The 19,442-nt window shown below is 34.5% G+C and overlaps 1 protein-coding gene across 16 annotated transcripts in view; it reads right to left on the reverse strand.

The window, feature by feature from the left end:
• PPFIA2 (PTPRF interacting protein alpha 2) overlaps positions 1-19,442 on the reverse strand; it is a 544,821-nt gene that overhangs the window by 421,468 nt on the left and 103,911 nt on the right. For 15 of the 16 annotated variants that reach the window (XM_058308490.2, XM_058308494.2, XM_071218980.1 and 12 more), the window contains one exon: positions 11,967-12,020. The exons of the other annotated variant lie outside the window; for it this stretch is intronic. In XM_058308490.2, coding sequence (XP_058164473.1) covers positions 11,967-12,020 — 54 coding nt within the window. The remainder of the gene's footprint in view (positions 1-11,966; positions 12,021-19,442) is intronic. 16 annotated transcript variants of the gene reach the window in all.

A 19,442-nucleotide genomic window follows, 5' to 3' on the forward strand; every position in this document is an offset into this window, starting at 1 on the left:
GCTAATTGAAGAAAAATAACTATGCAGGTTGAAAAAATCTAAGATAAAGGTAGATGCAAATAGAGAAAATCTGAGGTTTTCCATAAAACTTTTCACTATACTCCAATCAAAATAAATTGTTTCTATGAATAAAATATGAGAATATCCAGAGAATTTGCTATGTAGCCAGCAGATGATTTGGTGGCCTTCAGAGGACCTTGTGAGCTCTTTTGGTCAAATATTAAATTTTCAACATTTTAACTCTTCAAGTTTTGCTATAATACTTACAATTTTCTAAATTCACTTAAACAGCTTCACATAGCTCTTTGAAAGATAACTTAACAACCTGTCATAATATCTTAGGGCATATTCCTATTATGTAGAGTGTATGACTCAACATAGAGTTTCATTGTAAGAATTCTACACAAACTCAACTTTAATTTATTATGAATATATAATCAGTTTCTTTTTTAAAGTGCCTGCTGTAATCATAATTAATGTTAAGCAAAGAAAAGAATATGCATGTAATTTCAAGCATTTACATTTTGCTGATTCATGTTTTCCTGACTGTCTTTGAGAAAGTCTAATCACAGAGGGTAGATATAGCAGTTCTTTTCGAATGAGCTTTCCTTCATACAGAGAAGCAGATATCTGGGATATGGCTTCTGTGTTCTGGAGAACCAGTGAGAAAGAAAAGGGAGGATTCTGAACCAAAGAAGATTCAGTCTTACCGCCTAGGAAAGCTTTGGTGAATACTAATAGCAGAGAAAAGGACAAATCCTCAGAAATCAGCTCCTTTCTCACCTTTCCAAAGGGAATAGAGCATTAGCATATTGTGAGTCCCTGTAGAAGCAACCACAGCAGTATTGGATCAATGCCTGTCCTGTTGCTTTACATTATTCTGGAGATGGGTCATCCAACCCTGCTTGTGGGAAGGCCAGCTGGGTAGAATCCTTCTTTCTGGAATAGTCAAGCAAGCATCCACTAGCAGCCTAAACTCATTGGAGATGAACAGACTGCTTAGGTTTAGCTTAAGTATATGGCAGGTATCTGGGGCTCTCCAGCAAATATAACCCATATATCCATTAGAAAAGGATATCTAAGAACCAATTTTCATTTTATATTCTAAATAACTTTGGTACCTCAATTTAAACTTTATTATCATTAATGAATTGCAATAGCTAGCTTCACTAATTATTAAAACTATAGAATCAATTACTTTTGGAAACCAAAGCAAGGCCTTGATTTCCTTTCAGACAGAGTAAATATTTTGATTTAATATAAATTAACTTCTTCAATTCCTGGTTCAACATTTATCTCTCAAAATAAGTCTTCTAAAAAAACCCAAAAACCCACTTACCATGACTATTTCCATGTAACAAACTAATTATCTATATATTTTTATACATTTATGAACATGTTTAAATAATAATTGCTAACCAATCAGTGGAAAATCTCTAGAGCTGTGTCAATATGTTCTAGTTTTATGAAGTGCCTAGAATAGTACTAAATACTAAAAGGACATTACAAATATGATTTCTCAATAAACCTTTATTTTACTTTATATTTTCACATTTTAATGAGTAATCATGTATATAAAGCTGTATTTTTGTATTCATTCACGAGGCTTTTTTCAGATAAACATCTTAAATTGCAAGCATCTTTTTAATAAACAGTAAAAACAGTTCCATTTTTTAATGTTTATTAAGAAGAATCTGATTAGGAATCAATCCATTGTTTACTAAAGACTTCAAGACTGAAATATTTGTCCTCTTTACTCTAGGAATACATATGTATATGTCATATATATATTTATATCTTTATATATGTTACATATAAATACATATACATATATATATACAAAGTATATATAATAAAATAAAAATATGAAAGTAGTGAAGGGAAGAATGAAAGGACAAAATGCACATACATAATACAGTGTCTATGGTTTACATTATGATCAGCATTTTGGGATTAATTGAAATAATTCATTTTAAGCTTTGATTATACAACTAGGAAATTGGGCAGGTTGATATAAATTTTAATATTATTCTTCATGAAAATAATAAAAATAATATATTTTGCAATAATTCATGTCACTAATTTATTTTATTTTTACCTCCTATTTCATTAACATATTGCTTTTCCTCCCAAAACTTTTTCTTTAAATACTTTTTATCTTATAGATGAGTTAGAAATTAACAGTAACTAACAATTAAGACTCTATTTCCAACATGTTTTACATTATTCTAAGCTTCTCAAATCGCTTGACCAATATTGGAAAAATCATTTCTAACATGTTTCCTGTAACATTAGTCTTTGGTGAAACTATATACAGAGAGATCTCAAAAACTTTTTCCACATTCATTCTAGCCCAATTTTCTGGTGTTAGCCTATAATTCATGTTCCTTTGCTCACTTTCATATCTAACATAATTGAAAATTTTGAATACAGGAGATTACATTCTAATGTGTTCTCTAATTAAAAAGGTTGATTGTGTTGAAATAAACATTTTCAAACACTTCTAAATCAGTAATTTGTTAATGAGTAGGAACATGGAATTCCTTGAGTACCATACATGCCAAGCATCACATTTTTCTCTTGCTAAAATTTCTGAATATAAACTAGCTTTCATTCATTTAGCTATGGATTCATACCAGCAATATTTTGAATTTCTATTCTGTCAAGTTAAAAACAGTATTGAATTAATTAATAAAATTAATTAAGATAAAAGCAGTTGACTCTTCTCCATCACCTATCCATATTGGCATATATCCACTTCATAAGAAGAAAATATTCTTTGTGCTTCAATGAATTACTCAATTTGGACTCTTTTGAGAAGCACAGGAACCTGTTTTGACTTGATATCTGGAAGATCAGGCTTGAGTTACTGAGAAAGAATAAACCAAATCAAGTAGGCCAAACTGAAGGGGGAAAAGGAGAAAGTCAACATAGGTTAAATTTTGGCACACTATTTGGGGAAGAGAAGAGAAAGATTTTGTTAGTAGTTGACAAAAAATATATTTCAAAGTGATGTCATTCAAATGATGTTTAAAAACAGAATGTCATTTTCACTTTGGCTCTTTAACAAGAGACCTAAAAGCAAATACCTGAGTATTATTTTTTCATTTTGTTCTTCTTTGGTGGAGAGGAGGGTTATAGGTATTTTGGATTGTAAATAGTGCAGAACAGCCATGAATCAGAGTTAGTTTAAAGCTCACCATGGGACCAATCTTATGTTTTTCCAAGACTACTTCAATATTAGATGTTTCAGAGTAGAGGCCAGTCTGATATTACCCACAATAATCTTTGGACTGTGACTTCAAAGTCATTTTGAAACTGTAGAGACTATACAGAAACTAACTGCAAAATTACAACTTGGACAGATGACACTTCTAGTCCTGAAAGCCTCAATCAAAGAATTTGAAATATGTAGCTTTGTGTGTGTTCATAGGATTAAAGCTTCCTCATGGAATTCACTGGAAACATCCTCAATAATTTACTATCTGAAATTTAGTTTCTAACTGATTAGATTAAGTTGAAGGACCTTTTGATTAGATCGCTTCAGTTAAAGACCTTTGATTAGATTGAGGGACACAGACTGAGTCTTAATCCTCTTATTGGAGTCTTTTATAATAGAGGACTAACAGAGACACAAGAAAAAAGCCACAGAGACAGAGAGAAGCCTCCAGATGTGATAAACCTGGGAGAGAGAAAAAAGGCACAGGCAAGAGCATGCTGAAGTTGAAGCAATGAGGTCCAGAAGAGAGGGGAGAGATGAACAGACCTTGCCGTGCACCAGCTTTCCCACAGCTGATCTCAGGAAGAAAGTAATCCTGGAGATGAAGGCAGAGACAGGCAGAGCTACCACTGTGCCTTGCTATGTGGCAGAAGTCCCGGACTGCCAGCAGTGGACCTTTGGCAAGCAGCGTTTCTGATGATACCTTGATTTGGACATTTTCACAGCCTCAGAATTGTAACATTTTATCCTAATAAATCACATGGTAAAAGCCACCCCATTTCTGGTATATTGCTCCCAGCAACTTTCAGCAAACTAAAACAAATACCCATGGCTATAACAATCAGGTTCCTCACCTCTGACCCTTTGAGGCCAGACTGAAACCTTATTCACTTCCTGCCTCATTGGCCTCCTTGCAAGCAGATCCCTAGTGAGTGCCATGGTACAAAGGACATGATATTTGAAAAAATATTGTATAGGCAGCAATAATTCCGGAAAATCTGAAATTGCCAAGGATCTTGAGAGTGGAGACCTATGTCACTTAGGCTGAGGCAAAGAGAGATATCTATTGACTAAGTACACCACAGAAGAAAGGACTGCTGAACATTTCATTTTCCAGTTTTGGATGGAGAGGTAAACCCTGGAGCTGGAAGATTAATTTCTGATGTTGATCTGTTTGATTCTTATTCCCACTTTCAAATTCCCAGTACTTAAATTTCCCAGGGAAAATGGATGGGTTAGAAACAGTCATTCATTTTTCATTTTTCATTTGTGATGGAGTATATGATTGATATCAGACTCAGTCAGAAGTGGATGAGGATGGATTTAAGTGAAAATGAGAGTAGACTATTCTTTGTAGAGATACACAGAGAATTAACTAAGGGGAGCGTAAGAGGAACAAAATAAAAGCAAAACAAAAAACATCTAACATGTAGTAGGCACAGGTTCTCCTAGTCCCCTGCTTTCTGAGGGGAAAATATAAAGGTATCGCTGGACCTGGTCTTTTGTTGTACTGATCTGGATAATGCAGAGTTGTAAAATGGCAAGGGTGTCAGGATCATCCCTGTTAGGAATGGAAATGGAAGGACCTGAGAATGACTAGACTGATTTATATTAGAAAAGACTCAGTTCTATATGCAAATGCATTCAATAGATGTGTAAGTTATGAATGTGAGGTGGGTAGGGCTCAGACTAAAGAATCAGGGAAGGCTGGAGATCTGAGCAGTTTGGAAGAAAGAGAAGCCAGACAAATTTGAGGAAACAGGTGCTTCGATGAGTAAGACTAAGAGGAGATAAACCACCAAACATTCTTTTAAGGCTAGGGCAAGTAATAATATCCATCCCTTGAAACTTTTAGATATGATGTAATTTTTCAGAGCTTTGTCACAGTTGAATATTGGTTGCTTTGGTTATGACATTGTGCTAAGACTGGCCAAATGGTGGTCAGTTTCATTTGGGTTATTCTGTTAATTGCAAAGCACTATACCTATAGGAGGAAGTTGATTTTATATACAACTAACATAAAATGTTATTTTAAGATGGCTATAAAAATTAACAATAATAAAATGTATTTAGAGGAGAGAAAACTTGGAAAATGAAGGGAAGAAAATGGCATTAAAAAGTAACATTTGTGGGTTGTCTCAAAAAAGCATCATGCTCCTATTTTTCTGATATTATCTGTCAGCATAAAACAATGTAAATGACCATCCTATTGTACACCAATAACCTCAGTCAGTGTGTCAATACATATCTGTCTGATGATTTGCACCTTGCTACCATTGTAGTTCAATCCTGATAGTATTAAAAGGTTCCCTGTCTTCTTTTTATACTTAAATATCAGGAGGCACATCAAGAGTGGGTCCTTTGCATCCTCCTAATAAAATGGTAAGGCAATGAAAATATTGGGTAGTAAAATCACAGAAATTCCACTGGCAAAAACAAACAATGAATTGCATCCAGGTAGTTGTCCTCCATTTCCTTTGGAGATTTAAGGATTAGAAGAAATTATTGACTCAAACAATGGATTTAAATAAAGAAATGGCACAAAATAATTGTACACTCTGGAATTTTCAGAGACAGCCCTTAAAGATACCACCAGCAAATATGAATATAGATGAAAATAAGAAAAACGAATTTGACAGTAAATTCAAATAAAGAATCACATTAGAAATATGTAGAGAATTTGTTTTCTTTTCAAATGTTTGAGTGACAATATGCAATTAAGAGCAAATGTGCAAAATTAATTAAAAGAATTCAAGGGCTTGTATATGATTTGTTTAAAAATGATTAATATAATTAAAACAAATGGGGATGATTCATAATTTGAATCTATTTAGATACAATGTATAGGCAATATCCATAATTATTTAACCACTATAAAGAAAACAAATGGAAATGGAGAGCACAAAAATACACAATGTGCAATTCTTTCCTCACTAGGAAAAAATAATAAAGATGGAGAATGTTCAGGACTGATTTCATACTCAAGGATATGGATTAGATGGGTACTCATTTATCACACTAGAAAAAAAATAGCAGTTTACATTTGAAAAAAAAAGAAAACTAGAACAATTAAAAGAACTAAGCTTTATAGGAAGAAATTTATGGAATTTATTACTCAAAAAGAAAAAGGAAAAGACAAAGGAGTCCCAGTTGTCTTCTTGCTATAATTTCTATGTGAGGCAATCAGGTGGGCTTAATTTCAAACATGATAGCACTCTGTAAAATGTTAAGGTACTTTTCTACAATTGACTGATATATGAAGTTTGTTCAGGAATGTGTTTTATGCCATCTCTATTTTGTCCCACATTACTCATTGCTTTTTTTGTTCACATTGATCCCTAAAAACGTTAGAGATTATAAGACAGTAAGTGGCTAGATGATAATCACAATATTTTTAATATATTTTTATTAGAGAAGTTGTGGACTTACAAAATAATCATGCACCTGTATGAAATTCCCATACCACAATATTTTTTAAACCAAATTACAAAGTAGAGGGTCTCTCATCTTGTATTTACCCTGCTTAGGTCTACATCAGTAAACTTAACTTTTGTGGCCAAGATGAGCTACTAAATGTTCCCTCTACATTTAGACTTAGCCTGGATTCTAGGATGAATCATGGCAACAGGCAAGAGGGTTGACCAACATATGTATACTAATGGCTTATGATCTCAACAGGGGACAGTGGTCTCTCACACTGCCAGGTCCACACTGACCTGCATATCTCCAGCTCTCCAGATTCTGGATTCCTGCCTTTTATGGGTATAATGGAATTCATACTTTGTATGCAGCTCTTCAGTATCTAAAGTCCTCTTGACCATCAGAGGCTGAGTTTCTGATACCTAATTCTGACCTTCCCAAAGGTTGGCTGATCATTTGAACATTTGGGGCAATTGCAATCCCTTGCAGTTCCCCTTTTTTGGTCACATTTTAATGCTGTTAATATTTAAAGTTTAAAACACTATCACAAAGTGGTATATATGAAAAGCACTATTTAACTTTATTAAAATATTTTATCCTTTAGATTTTAATTATCTAGTTTTCTTTTCCTTAATTCCTGTATATAAACATGTGCTATGATTTACATTGGAGGTTAATCTGTGACCCGTTTTTGTGTGTGAATGGAAAATACATGCTGAATATGGAATATCTTTTGATATAACTGCTGGAGCAGTCAGGGACACACCTAGGGGTCGTCTATCAGCCCTTCCTTCCTCCCTGCTTCCTTTTCTATTGAATGCAGATGTCTCAGTATGTTTCTATCCCTCAGCCTGGGGGAGACATTAGGTCTAATGAAAAGGCTGACCATATCTTAAACCTGGAACAAGCTGTTCCATCTGCTTATTAGGGCAGTATAGCAGTTTGATACTGTTTATGAATTCCAAAAATAGATATTGGATTATGTTTGTGAACTGGCTATGTTTTGCTATGATTATGTTTGTGAACTGGAATATGTTTGTGAACTGATCTTCTGGGCATATTAGTATTGGATTCAGAGGTTTCACTTTTACTTGATTGAGTTGTGATTAGGGCTTTGATTGGGCCAAGTCAGTGAGATGTGAGATCCAGAGAGGTGGGGACTCACAGAGAGATCCTACCACAGAGAAGGGAGGTTGGAGTTTTAATACTGGAGCCCCAGGAAGTAAATATACAGAGAAGCAGATACATGAGGAAAGAGAGAAGGCTCCATTAGACATGGCAGAGGCCCTGGGAACAGGGACAAGCCATTCACCTGATAGTTTACAGCTGGCCTTGTGAAGAGAGCAGAGCAGCTGAGCCCAGAGAGAAATGAACCCCAGGAGAGAGAAGAGACTTATCCCAGCCTACAGCAGATATTGGAAGAAGCTGGGACTATGGAACCTTAAGAGGAAGCCTGAAGCCTTGCAGATGTCAGTACCCATCTTGCTCCAACACATGGCAACAGACTTTAGTGAGGGAAGTAACTTATGCCTTATGGCCTGGTAACTGTAAGCTTCTACTCCAAATAAATACCGTTTATAAAAGCCAACAGATTTCTGACACTTTGCATCAGCACCCCTTTGGCTGACTAATACAGGCAGGGACTCTCAGTAGAAATACCCTGCTCTAAAATAGTATAAGTCTTTCCTGTCTGATCTGAAGTCGGGAATGCAGATCTACTACTCACCTGAACCAAGAAGTTGGCCTCCCTAGGAGAACAGCCACCAAGTTTTCGTTTTTGTAAGCAATAAAGCAGTCATTTGCTAAGTCTGCACTGTGTCTGAGCCTTTGTTCCCAGGACATATCATATAGAATTTGCTCCACATTTTTTAAGTAGGTACCAGGGATTGACCCAGGACTTCATACATGGGAAGTAGGTACTCAATCACTTGAGCTACATACACCTCCCCAACCCAATAAGAGTTGGTTTTATCATTTGTTTTTAGGAGGTACCAGGGATTGAAACCAGGACCTCCTACAGGGTAGCAGGTACTCAACAAATTGAGCTGTATCTGCTGCTAGCTTTAAGTTAATATTTAACAGATGCTATTTTTCTTAATGACAGAAGGTAATTGTTCTACTACAACTAGGTTATTTAGAAAGATCTGGGGGAGCCAATGTGGTTCAAGCAGTTGAGTACCCGTCTTCCACATGGGAGGTCCCGTGTTTGGTTCTTGATGCCACCTAGAGAAGACAAACAAACAATGAGCAGACAATGAGCAAAAACAATGAGCAAAACAATGAGGAAAGAACAAGCAGAAAATGAGCAAAAAACAATAATCAAGCAGGGAGCAGATGTGGCTCATGCAGTTGAACGCCCACCTCCCACATGGGAGGTCCCAGGTTTGCTTCCCGATGCCTCCTAAAAAGGAAAAAACAAAACAAGCCAAAAACAAAACAATGAGCAGAGAATGAGCACAAAAGAGCAAACAGATGAGAGAGCCATCTTGGGTGGGGGAGTCAAAATATAGAAAGTCATGTAAATTCTATTTGTTGCAGCAATTAATCTCCAGTTTCTGAATGAAAAAAAATGTTTCTTGAAGTCCTTTTCAGAAAAGCCATTGTAAATTTTTTAATTGCTCCTAAAAAACATAAATGAACACTCTCTGTCATTACTGGCACTGAAACTAAGACTACTTGAATTTTCAAAAAAACCTACTTAGATTTATTGTTAAAAATATTAATGTAAACTATATTTCTGGAGTCCCTCAAACTTATTCAGACATGCAAGTTTATTTATAATTACCTTTTCAAATTTGCTACTTACTTTATTATACATGCCTTATTATATGAAACAACATAAGCCACTTTTTCTGTTTCAGAAATAATGTCTACTTGTACCTATGGCAAAATTTGTGATTTTTAAATAAACAATTGACATTTAAAGATGTTTCTTAGAATTCTATTATACTGGCAAAGAAATTACTCAAGAGCTATGCAAACTTGTAAGAGACCATTCATTCAGAACTCCACGAATTCTGCCCAATGAATAATTACAGGACCTAAAGTTTCTTGTTAACAAAATCCATCATAGAGTGGTTTTAGTAGTATGTTATAAATATTTCTACAAAAGACATAACTTTAGAAATGGATAGTAGTGTTTTGATGATCTATAATAGAGATGTTTAAAAAAAGGAAAAAATAACATGCAATTTCAAATTGATTTAGATTGTAAATAATTTGACATTCAATTTCCGACTTTTGGAAGAAAGCAATAGCTTCATCAAAGCCTTATTTTTAAATGGTTGTAGTAACGCTAGATACTTTTGCTATTCCACCTTCGTACTTAGCTTGTTTATATAAGCTTTATTGAGGACTACAGAAGATGAATTTATTATACAATTCCCAGTTAGTACCTCATTAACAAAGGGAGTCATGCATTAATGTTTTGATGACCCCTCAGATCACCTAAACTCTTATGTACTCTGACATTTCCAATGAAGTTTTTCACTCTACAATAAAGTTATAAAATGAGCACAACTGTTGAACCACAGAAGATACAGGCAATATAAAGTGTTCAGCATCATGGTAGGAAATGGTCAATAAAGAACCTCCACAACATTATAAGTATTATGTCTAAAGAAAAAACAAGGTAAGTGGCTGTGGCTCAAGCAATTGAGTTCCCTGTTACCATATGGAGGGCCCAGGTCAATCCCTGGGACCTCAGGGTGAAAAAAAGAAAAAACAGACAAACTCCGTGTATGTGTGTGTATGTTTACATGAGTTGTATACTTGATAGCTATTCACACATAGCTGTTGTGAATGAAGGACGTGAGGTTTGCCTTCAGGAGGCCATCTTGCCTTTCTGTGACTTTTTTTTTCCTGTCAAGAAGCTTATTCTAACATTTAAACTTTGTGCCCTCTCAATATTTCATATTTGGAAGGATGCATTCCAGCAAATACATGATAAACTAATTTATGTTAAGGTATATATGATGGATAAGAATTATATTACCACTAGCAGAGAATGTTTAGTTTTGTTTCGAACAAAGGACAAATTCTTTAAACCCACTACTTTCTAATTATAAAATTCCTGTAGGCATTAGTAAACAGATGAAGGAGGTATTTTGAAGGACATTTATTCTTCCAGTAAAAGTTGAATGTTATGTACAAGCACCGTGCAAGGCAGCAGGGTGAAATTACAACACCCAAGCAGTTACCTACACTACTTACACATGGGGCTGGCCATTAATTCTGTCACAATATACTTGCTGGGTTGATTTACATTTCAACTTGCCTCACACTGCAACATAATAGGTTCAGCAAATAAATATAAGCAGCTATTTGGAGCCAGTAAGTTGTTCCTATAAATAATGGGAACAGTATAGTGTTTTACCCTACTTTGGGAAGACTCTTGATAAAGATTAAGCACCATGAGACATATGAGCGTAAGACGAGGGAGGTAGAAGTGCAATTAAAAGTCATATTTTTAATAATTCACTGGTATTTTATGTGTCAGCACATAGGATTATACCATTTCAAATAACCTGAATTTTCTATTTCCTTGAGCCTACATATGACTAAGTATAACAAAAAATTTGTAACATTGAGTTCTATGTGTTCCTAATTAAATCTCACAGTGCTAAATGAAAAGCAATGCTATATAATTATGCATTGAATACTGGTTGAAATAAATTGAATACGTTTTATTACTTAAGATATATACCTTGGAATAATGTTTATATCTCAAATGTGAAGACATAAGGAATATTATTGTAATCAATGTTCTCAGAAATCAGACATATCACAGAGAGGACAAAGATGTACCAATACTAGATCTCTTCTTTTTGCTTAAAAAATGGTAATCCTTTACAATTTTAAGACACTTTCTCTAATTTACTAGAAATTTCCTAGGTTAGATAGGAAAGAACAGTAATATCAAGAATCAATACTATTCATATCATGGGCATACTTTTTCTCAGTAACCAGAAAATACATTGCAATCCAAATCATATACTCATAATAAGAATGCATTAATGCTCAAGTTCAAAAAGTTTTAACTTTTGGTGTAACCCATTAGTAGGACATGAAGTATTGACATATTCTAATGAAGACTTTATTCTATTTCTTGTACTAACAAATGGCAATGAATTTTATGAGTTATAAAAAGGTTAAAATGCCAAACCACACCTCAAAGCAAGTACACACTTTTGTATTAGTCACTGTAAAAGCTATGTTTCAAAACAGTAATACATATAATCAACAGAAGACAAGTAACTTTCTGATGATCTGTTGTGTACATAATTCCATTCATCAATAGTTAAATTTAATGAAGAATCTAACTTACCGGTGGATCAGCCCCCTTAGAACCAGTCAGCCCTCCTGTTAGGGATTCGAGATCCTAAAAAGGGGAGAGGTGTGCATTTTAAATGTTACTCAACAGCATGGAGAATTCCCCAGTCCCACAGTGTAATATAACCCCGAGCTGCCACATTAGAGCACTTCAGCTACTTAAAAAAATTTTTTCAGGCTATATAACACTTGTAATGATATACAAAGGTGATTACTGTATTTAAAAATCTAGATATTTTCCCCATTTCTGAACAGTCTGTAAAAAGGAAAAAAAACTCAAAAGATTAATAATTCTTGAAATATACAAAGAAAATGATCCTGGGTGGCAAAGAAAATGTTAGTTCTCTAAGAAGCTGAAGTGAGGGCAGAACAGAGAAAGAAAAACTTAACAAAACTTCAATTCAACATACTATTTTCAAAAATTGTGATCCATGGTTAATGTTTAATTTCCAAAAAAAGTTTAATTATCTATCTTCCACTGCATTACTATAAAGATGAAACTATTAAAAGCATGGTTAGATGAGCTATTCCATTACAAAAATCAATTTCTAATCTTAATCAGTAACCATAGGAGATCACGACTAACACCTCTGGGTTGTGAAAGGTCTTATAAATGGTGAAATAGATGATGTGATCAACTGGAAAGCATGCACCCTGTTTATAGGAACATCTATAATCACCTTTACCCAGGTGATGGTAACTGTGGCTTTGGTTTCAGGGTTACCAATCATATAAAGTTTTCAGAAGAAACTAGAATTCCAGATTTTAAAGTAAATTCTCCAAGGTTCTAAATGTTTGCAACTGATTCAATTTTTTAAACCATCTCTCCTTTCCCTTAAATGAACACAACTGCCTGGGGCTGCGATTCAGCTCAAAGGCTGTAGGTTAGGATCTTTGGACTACATTGAAAAGTTACCCTTGTGACTCTGGTTGCTTCTTATCTGATTTTATTGCTATCTAGTTGAGAGGTTAGGGATGAGGAACCAGAGAAACTACAGCTGCAGTAAGAAATCAAAGATGAAAGAATCCTGAGTCAACATTGAACATGAACAAAATTAAACCTCTATGTCAGAGAGACAGCCAAAATATTGGGGTCATTAGGATGGCTTATGCCCCCAATTCACTTGGGACTTAATCACATCATTATTTCCCTGGCATTTCAAAAATGGAGTATCTTAACATCATAATATGGTGCTGAAATGAATATGGGAAGGAAACATTAAAGGATGGGAGAGAGGGAAGGGATGCTGTGATGAAAATTTCCATCCTAAGAAGCTGACTTGAATAGGTTTTTAATAGGTGAATTTCTTCATGAATATTTTAAGAAGATTCATAAATAGTAATGCAACCACATGAAATACTTGCCAAGAAAAATACTGTAATCTTCACTACAATAGATATATTGGGTATGCACGTGTATGTGCGCGCGCGCGCGAGCGGGCGCATGTATCCTATCCAGCATCCCTTTGTGGAACCACCTTTTCCCCTCCCCTACTCTAGCATTTTTCTTTATAGCACGCTTGAATGAGCAAACTAATAAGTGACTTGTCCAAGATCATGCAGCTGGTGAATACAATGCTGGAAAGAAAACTTGAAATCCCAAGTGGTCTAACCCAAAGCCCAGGGTACCTTCTACTCTTTTGTACAGTCGATAATGAGGTATTCTCGTAAAGGAAAAGCCCTGAACCCTGTGCTCTCTCATTTTGTGGTAGTAATTTTCTATACAACCCAGGGTTTCTAGTTTATAAGAAGAAAAAAATACAAAATGATTTAAAAGACAATAGATAATACATTAAAGTTATTTTCTGGTGAAATATTGCCAAAATTTCAGTTTATGACCTGATACCTTAATTATTATATATTGAATAAATCAATGCTTTAAAATTTTACCTAATATATGTGCAAACATTAATAAACAGCTTAAATACATTAAACTAAAGGTAACCAATGCTTATTTTTATGCAATATCTTATACAGTGTTGGTTCACAGTGCTAAGAATGAGCAACAGTCAGAAGACATAATTTCTTTAAAATAAAGCATTTGGTTTTTCACATAATACTTAATGGAAACACTCTTCCAGCAAAGAACACCAGCTCCTTAAGACAAGCATCCAAATAATGAGGCTGAGTTTGTTAATGAGGCATCTTCTTCCACTACCAGACTTAAGCTGTTAGTGTTTCCTTGGCAACTTTACTGGATAAGTTTCCTGAGAGGCAGAGAAGCTGGAAACACATGCAAACCAATTTTATAAATCTTTTTTCCTATGGAAACCATAAGAAGTCCTATTTAGTCATTCTTTAAGTTTTTTAAAGGAAATTATCTATGTTTCTACTTTCAGCATGTCATTCTAAATCTGAATTTCCCTTAAGCCACACAATTAATTTCCTTCAAAAAAAAATTGAGCATCTGTTGTAAATGAGGCACTGTGCTAAACATAGAGAACATAATGATGAATAGTCAAGCTACCAGCTTTCAAAGGGTTCAGAGTCTTGGTATATAGTGAAATGATTAAGATAACTTAGTCCACAAACATATATCATTTATACATATAATAAACATGAGGCACTACACTAAACCTGGTACATGGAATCCAAAGGATATGGAACTTTCTCTGAGTTCAAGGATCTTTCAATTTGCAGAATATCACGAAGAAGTCTGGGAAATGAGTTGCTGAAATTATAACAGACAGGATTGTAGTGGTAAATTTCACAGGATGAAGTATATTTGAGTATTTCCTATTTCTAGAACTATATTTTGGTTTCAAATGCATGCTGGTAAATTTGTCTGGTTAAGATTTATTTAGAATTTACTATGCCAGACACTGTGCTAGGAGCTCTATAACCTCATTAAATAGCATCCTAACTCTCTTAGGTATAATTGTTTTCTCTAATTTCAAGATGATGAAACTCAGTCTCTGACAGTTTAAATGACTTGACAAAGGTCTCACAGCTAAGTGTTCAAACACAGACAGTCTCCACAGGCAAAGATTTTTTTAACAACTATGCTTTAATGCATGTATTGCAATCTGAAGAACTTCTTGACATGCCACATGGTGACTTGAAAAAACAGACACATTCAATATCTTTAGGAGGAATGAATGAAATTACAAGCAGAATTTTTCTGAGGTGAGGCTGATATTCTCTAATGGGAGAAACAATACCCCTGGTTGATCTACTGGTAGGACATTTAATGTCACTTGGCTTAGCAGAAATGATGAATTCCGAAGATATTGGCTGTATCTTTCTAATTGCAAAGTATTTTTCCCACACCTAAACCTAAATTGGAACTCTAATAGTCATGAAAGACACAATTGTGTCAGTGGTGCATAGAATAGGGTTTTCTGAAGAAAGTGCCAAAGAGGTTTAAAGTTCTATCTTCCACATAGAGTTCCCTCTTTGAAGTTATTTCCTTTGTGAAAATTTGTGCTGCATTTTCTTCTGTATTCCTTCCCATATGGCTGAGGTGATAAGGGGAAATTTTTGCAACCTCCTGACTTTAGCTGCAGTCAGCTCCTCTTTGCCAGCTCCTACACACTGATAGTCCCTAGTTATCTCAAACTCAGTATGTCCAAACCATGTCTCCTTCTCTGCCACCACTATGGCCGGCTACCTCCTTCCAACCTGTCCTTATCTCAGTTGATATTTCCAATAAATATTCAGTCATTCAGTGTAGGTACTTGGAGGTTATTAGAGTCTTCCCTCACTCCTGGCATCCATATACCAGTCCAGTTAATTTTTCTTTCTAAGTATCTACTCCCTCTTTCAATAACCACAGCATTCATTAACTTAATTCACAGCCTCATTTTTTATTTCTTTCACTGATAGCTTTCTACAAAATATTCTCTTTGCTGAATTTCTTTTTCCAACTTTTACCCTCCCACACAATCTGTTCTCCACAGCAGTGGTTTTCAAAGTGTGGCTCAGGGACCAAAAGCATCAGCATCACCTAAGAACTTGTTACAAATGCAATTTCTTGGCCCCACCCCAGCTGTGTTGAATCAGAAACTTCTTTTAGCAAACCCTCAAGTCTGATGCAGGTTAAAGTAACCTGTTTTAAAATTCATATACGTATGGGACCCCTGTGTGATGTTATACATGTATGCTTTGTAAATTCACTTTCATTATACATTTAATTGTCTATGTATGTTCATATATAAATATAATAATAATAGGGTGGGTTGGGAGAAAAATACATTGGTTAGTATTAATATTTTGACAATGCTCTTTAAGCATTAGTTAAAAGTGTTTAACAATAATACAAGATATTGGTGGTAGGATGAGTTATGAGAGTCCTGTGTGGTGTTATATATGTTTGTTTTGTAAGTTCACAACTATTACTATGTACATATTGTTTATGTATGTTTATGTATGAGTGATATACTTCAATAAATTAATTTAAAAATTCATATAAGTATACATTTATCCTATAGTCAAAATTATTAAATAAACTCTCCTTTATTCTTAGGAAGAAAAAATATCAAACATTTTTATACATGAGGTCTTTTATCAGGTAGTTCTTGAAAACTTTTCTCACTGCACCTTTCACCACTTTTCAAAAAGAAACTTTATACTCCTATCATAATGAACCCTGAACTTCATTTTTGTGCCAAATGTTTTCTAGTTTCTATGTTTCTGTTTCACCCTCCCTTTCCTCTGGCTAAATCTTACTCATCCTCTGAGGCTCAATCCAGGCATCACCTCCTCTCAGAAGACTTATTCTGAGTTGCTCAGGCTAGGAGATTAAATCTACTGTTACTTCCATAGCACCTTATGATTACCTCTATCAAAATGCTGACTACACTTTTATAATTACCACTTTACTCACATGTCTTGGCCATTAATTTTAAGACTAATTCAGCTCAGAACTGAACCTATTATTTCTATATGTCCAGCAGTTATAACAAATCCTTGCCAACAAATGTTATAGGAATTGAAAAATTAATGTTGATTTTGGCTTCCCATGAACTTCTCTTACAAAGACAAGATGAGCTGATTGACTAACAGTATTTGGGAACACTTTGTAATGTTCATTATCCTACATTAATCGATTTGCATAGATTTGGTTAACATAAACTAACCATTGCATGTGAATAAGCCACTGAGAAACTGATTATCGTTGACTTTACTCTTGAAACTGAATTTCTGGACCAGTACAAGCAGTCATCAGATACTTTTGGTCATGCAGCAGAGTACCTGAGAGACCCTACCTGAGGGTTAACCAGCAGCCTCCAATTCTATCTGCAAAATCCAATACACATGCAATTTCAGATAACTTAGTAATCAGGAGAATGGGTTCAATACTGAATTCGTCACTTACTGGCTGTGTGACCTTGGGCAAATTGCTTTAGGTTCCTTATATAAAATATGTCAATTTATATCATAGTAATAACCTTACCAGAATGTTTGAACATTAAAAGAATGCATGGAACATTATTTATTGGTGAATTGTAGTAAGTTATCAATTAATTTTAGCTGTTATTAGCCATGTAACAATGCATAGGCATAGATTAGATTATATATATGTAGGATAAAGATAGGATATGGACACAGTTTGAAAGAAATATGCATTAGAATAACTGTAGATTAAGACCCAGATATAGATTAATTTTAGGGATAAAGCTCCAAGTTAGATTTCTAGAGGATATTGTCCCTCAAAAGGAAGATAACCCAAGATTCATACTTTAACTCCTCAGTTAGCCGTATAATCTTCATGCATTTCTATGACTTGGTCACAAAAAAAATGTCCTTTTAAAATATATCTTTCATACTAAAGAATGAGTAAATGATTACTATTAACTGACATCACATATTTATGTACTCTCATAAGTAGCTTGACGCCAGTAAGAAATGTGCAATAGCAACTGAGAAGATGACTCCAGCATTAAAAAGAAGATATCAATGTTATAATCCTGGATACACATAATGTATGGGAAATTTACCTATCAACCTTTGTTAGCTGCGAGTCAAAGTCTCAATTACTGTGATCTTAATTTATAATTAAACCTTGAATTACATGATGCTTGATCCTCTCTTTTCTGACGCAAAATTCAAGTAAATAACTAGGGTAAAATGCAATACCCTATACTTTAAAAAATCAGGTTGCATTTTCCCCTGGTAAAAAATAGCTTATTTACTGGGTTAAAAAATGGAGATTAGCATATCTGAGGTGAATTTCTAAGAGGAAAGAGTAAAATTGTCTGTCTTTCTCAACTGTTATTAACGGCAGTTTCACTGACTGTGTTGACAAAAGCCATTTATCATTTTGATTTATAAATAACTGCAAGGAAGAATAGTTTGTGAACTGAAAGCCAAATAGAGCAACAAGGAATCTAACTATATCTGTATCCTTCTCTTACTGTATTTTAGGTATTAGACCAATTAACATAAATAGTTTTTAAGGTAAATATGAGAAGCTGGCAAGAAAGCAGATGAAATATTTTCAGATTCATTTGAAAACATTGGCTTTTCAGCAAAATACTAAATTTGTCCTTTTTTTTCATACATTTATTTTGGAACTAAGATAGAACTCAGAATAAGACAGAACTCGGGGAAGAGATGGGAGCTTGGAAAAAGAGCAATGAGAAACACAATCTAACACTATAGAAAATTTTCAGAAGGGAGTCTAATTTGATTCTAAAGAATATGCAGACAAATTCCCTTTTCATTGCTATTTTATTGGGGATGGAATTCATCAGGTTCTAAGTCATGTGAAGAAAAATTTAAATTAATTTCCTATTTCTTAGTTCAGTTTTTGAAATGATGAATGATGATCATAATGGTGATAAGGAAGAGCAATAAGACATATGATTTCTCTATTTTTCTTCTGGGCAGCTCTATTTCAGTTGATGCTGCCGTGATTGTGATATGCATCAATGTTGGCAAAATGAATATCACATTTTCAAAACTCTATTAAACAAATGGAAATGAAATTGACTGAAATCAGAGAATAACATGCACTGATGTTTTGCTATTAATCTAATTGAGACTATAGCATAATGCAAAAGTCTTCCAATCTGGATATTTAGTCAATTACAGAATGTTGTATATAACCTAATCAGTCTGGTGTTCTTTTGTTGATCCAATCAGGTTCTCAAACAACTAACTCAGACCAAGCTTGAAAGCATAAAATATGGTTTGACTTACTGTGATTTGTTCAGAATGTTTTATATTTGGATGTCTCCTTTCCTTACAATTTCTAGATCTTATTTCTCATTATTCTTCCTGCCAAATCTGACAGCTTTCAAAAGAAGCATACAACCAGGTAAGAATTCTAAAGTGCATAGAAGGCCAAGTCTCTAGAGGTTAGTGCAGTGACAAAGAAGTTTGGATGTTTCCTTTGCTTGAAGCCAGACAGAATGTAAAGACAGAATTTGCTATGCATGGCCCTGTGGTAATTCCGTTACTGGGCAAAGCACAGACACACTTCCTATGATTCCTCTATGAGCAAGTGTCATGAAACAAGGCATCATGC

Source organism: Dasypus novemcinctus, chromosome 12 (assembly GCF_030445035.2).
Source record: "Dasypus novemcinctus isolate mDasNov1 chromosome 12, mDasNov1.1.hap2, whole genome shotgun sequence".
NCBI lineage: Eukaryota > Metazoa > Chordata > Mammalia > Cingulata > Dasypodidae > Dasypus > Dasypus novemcinctus.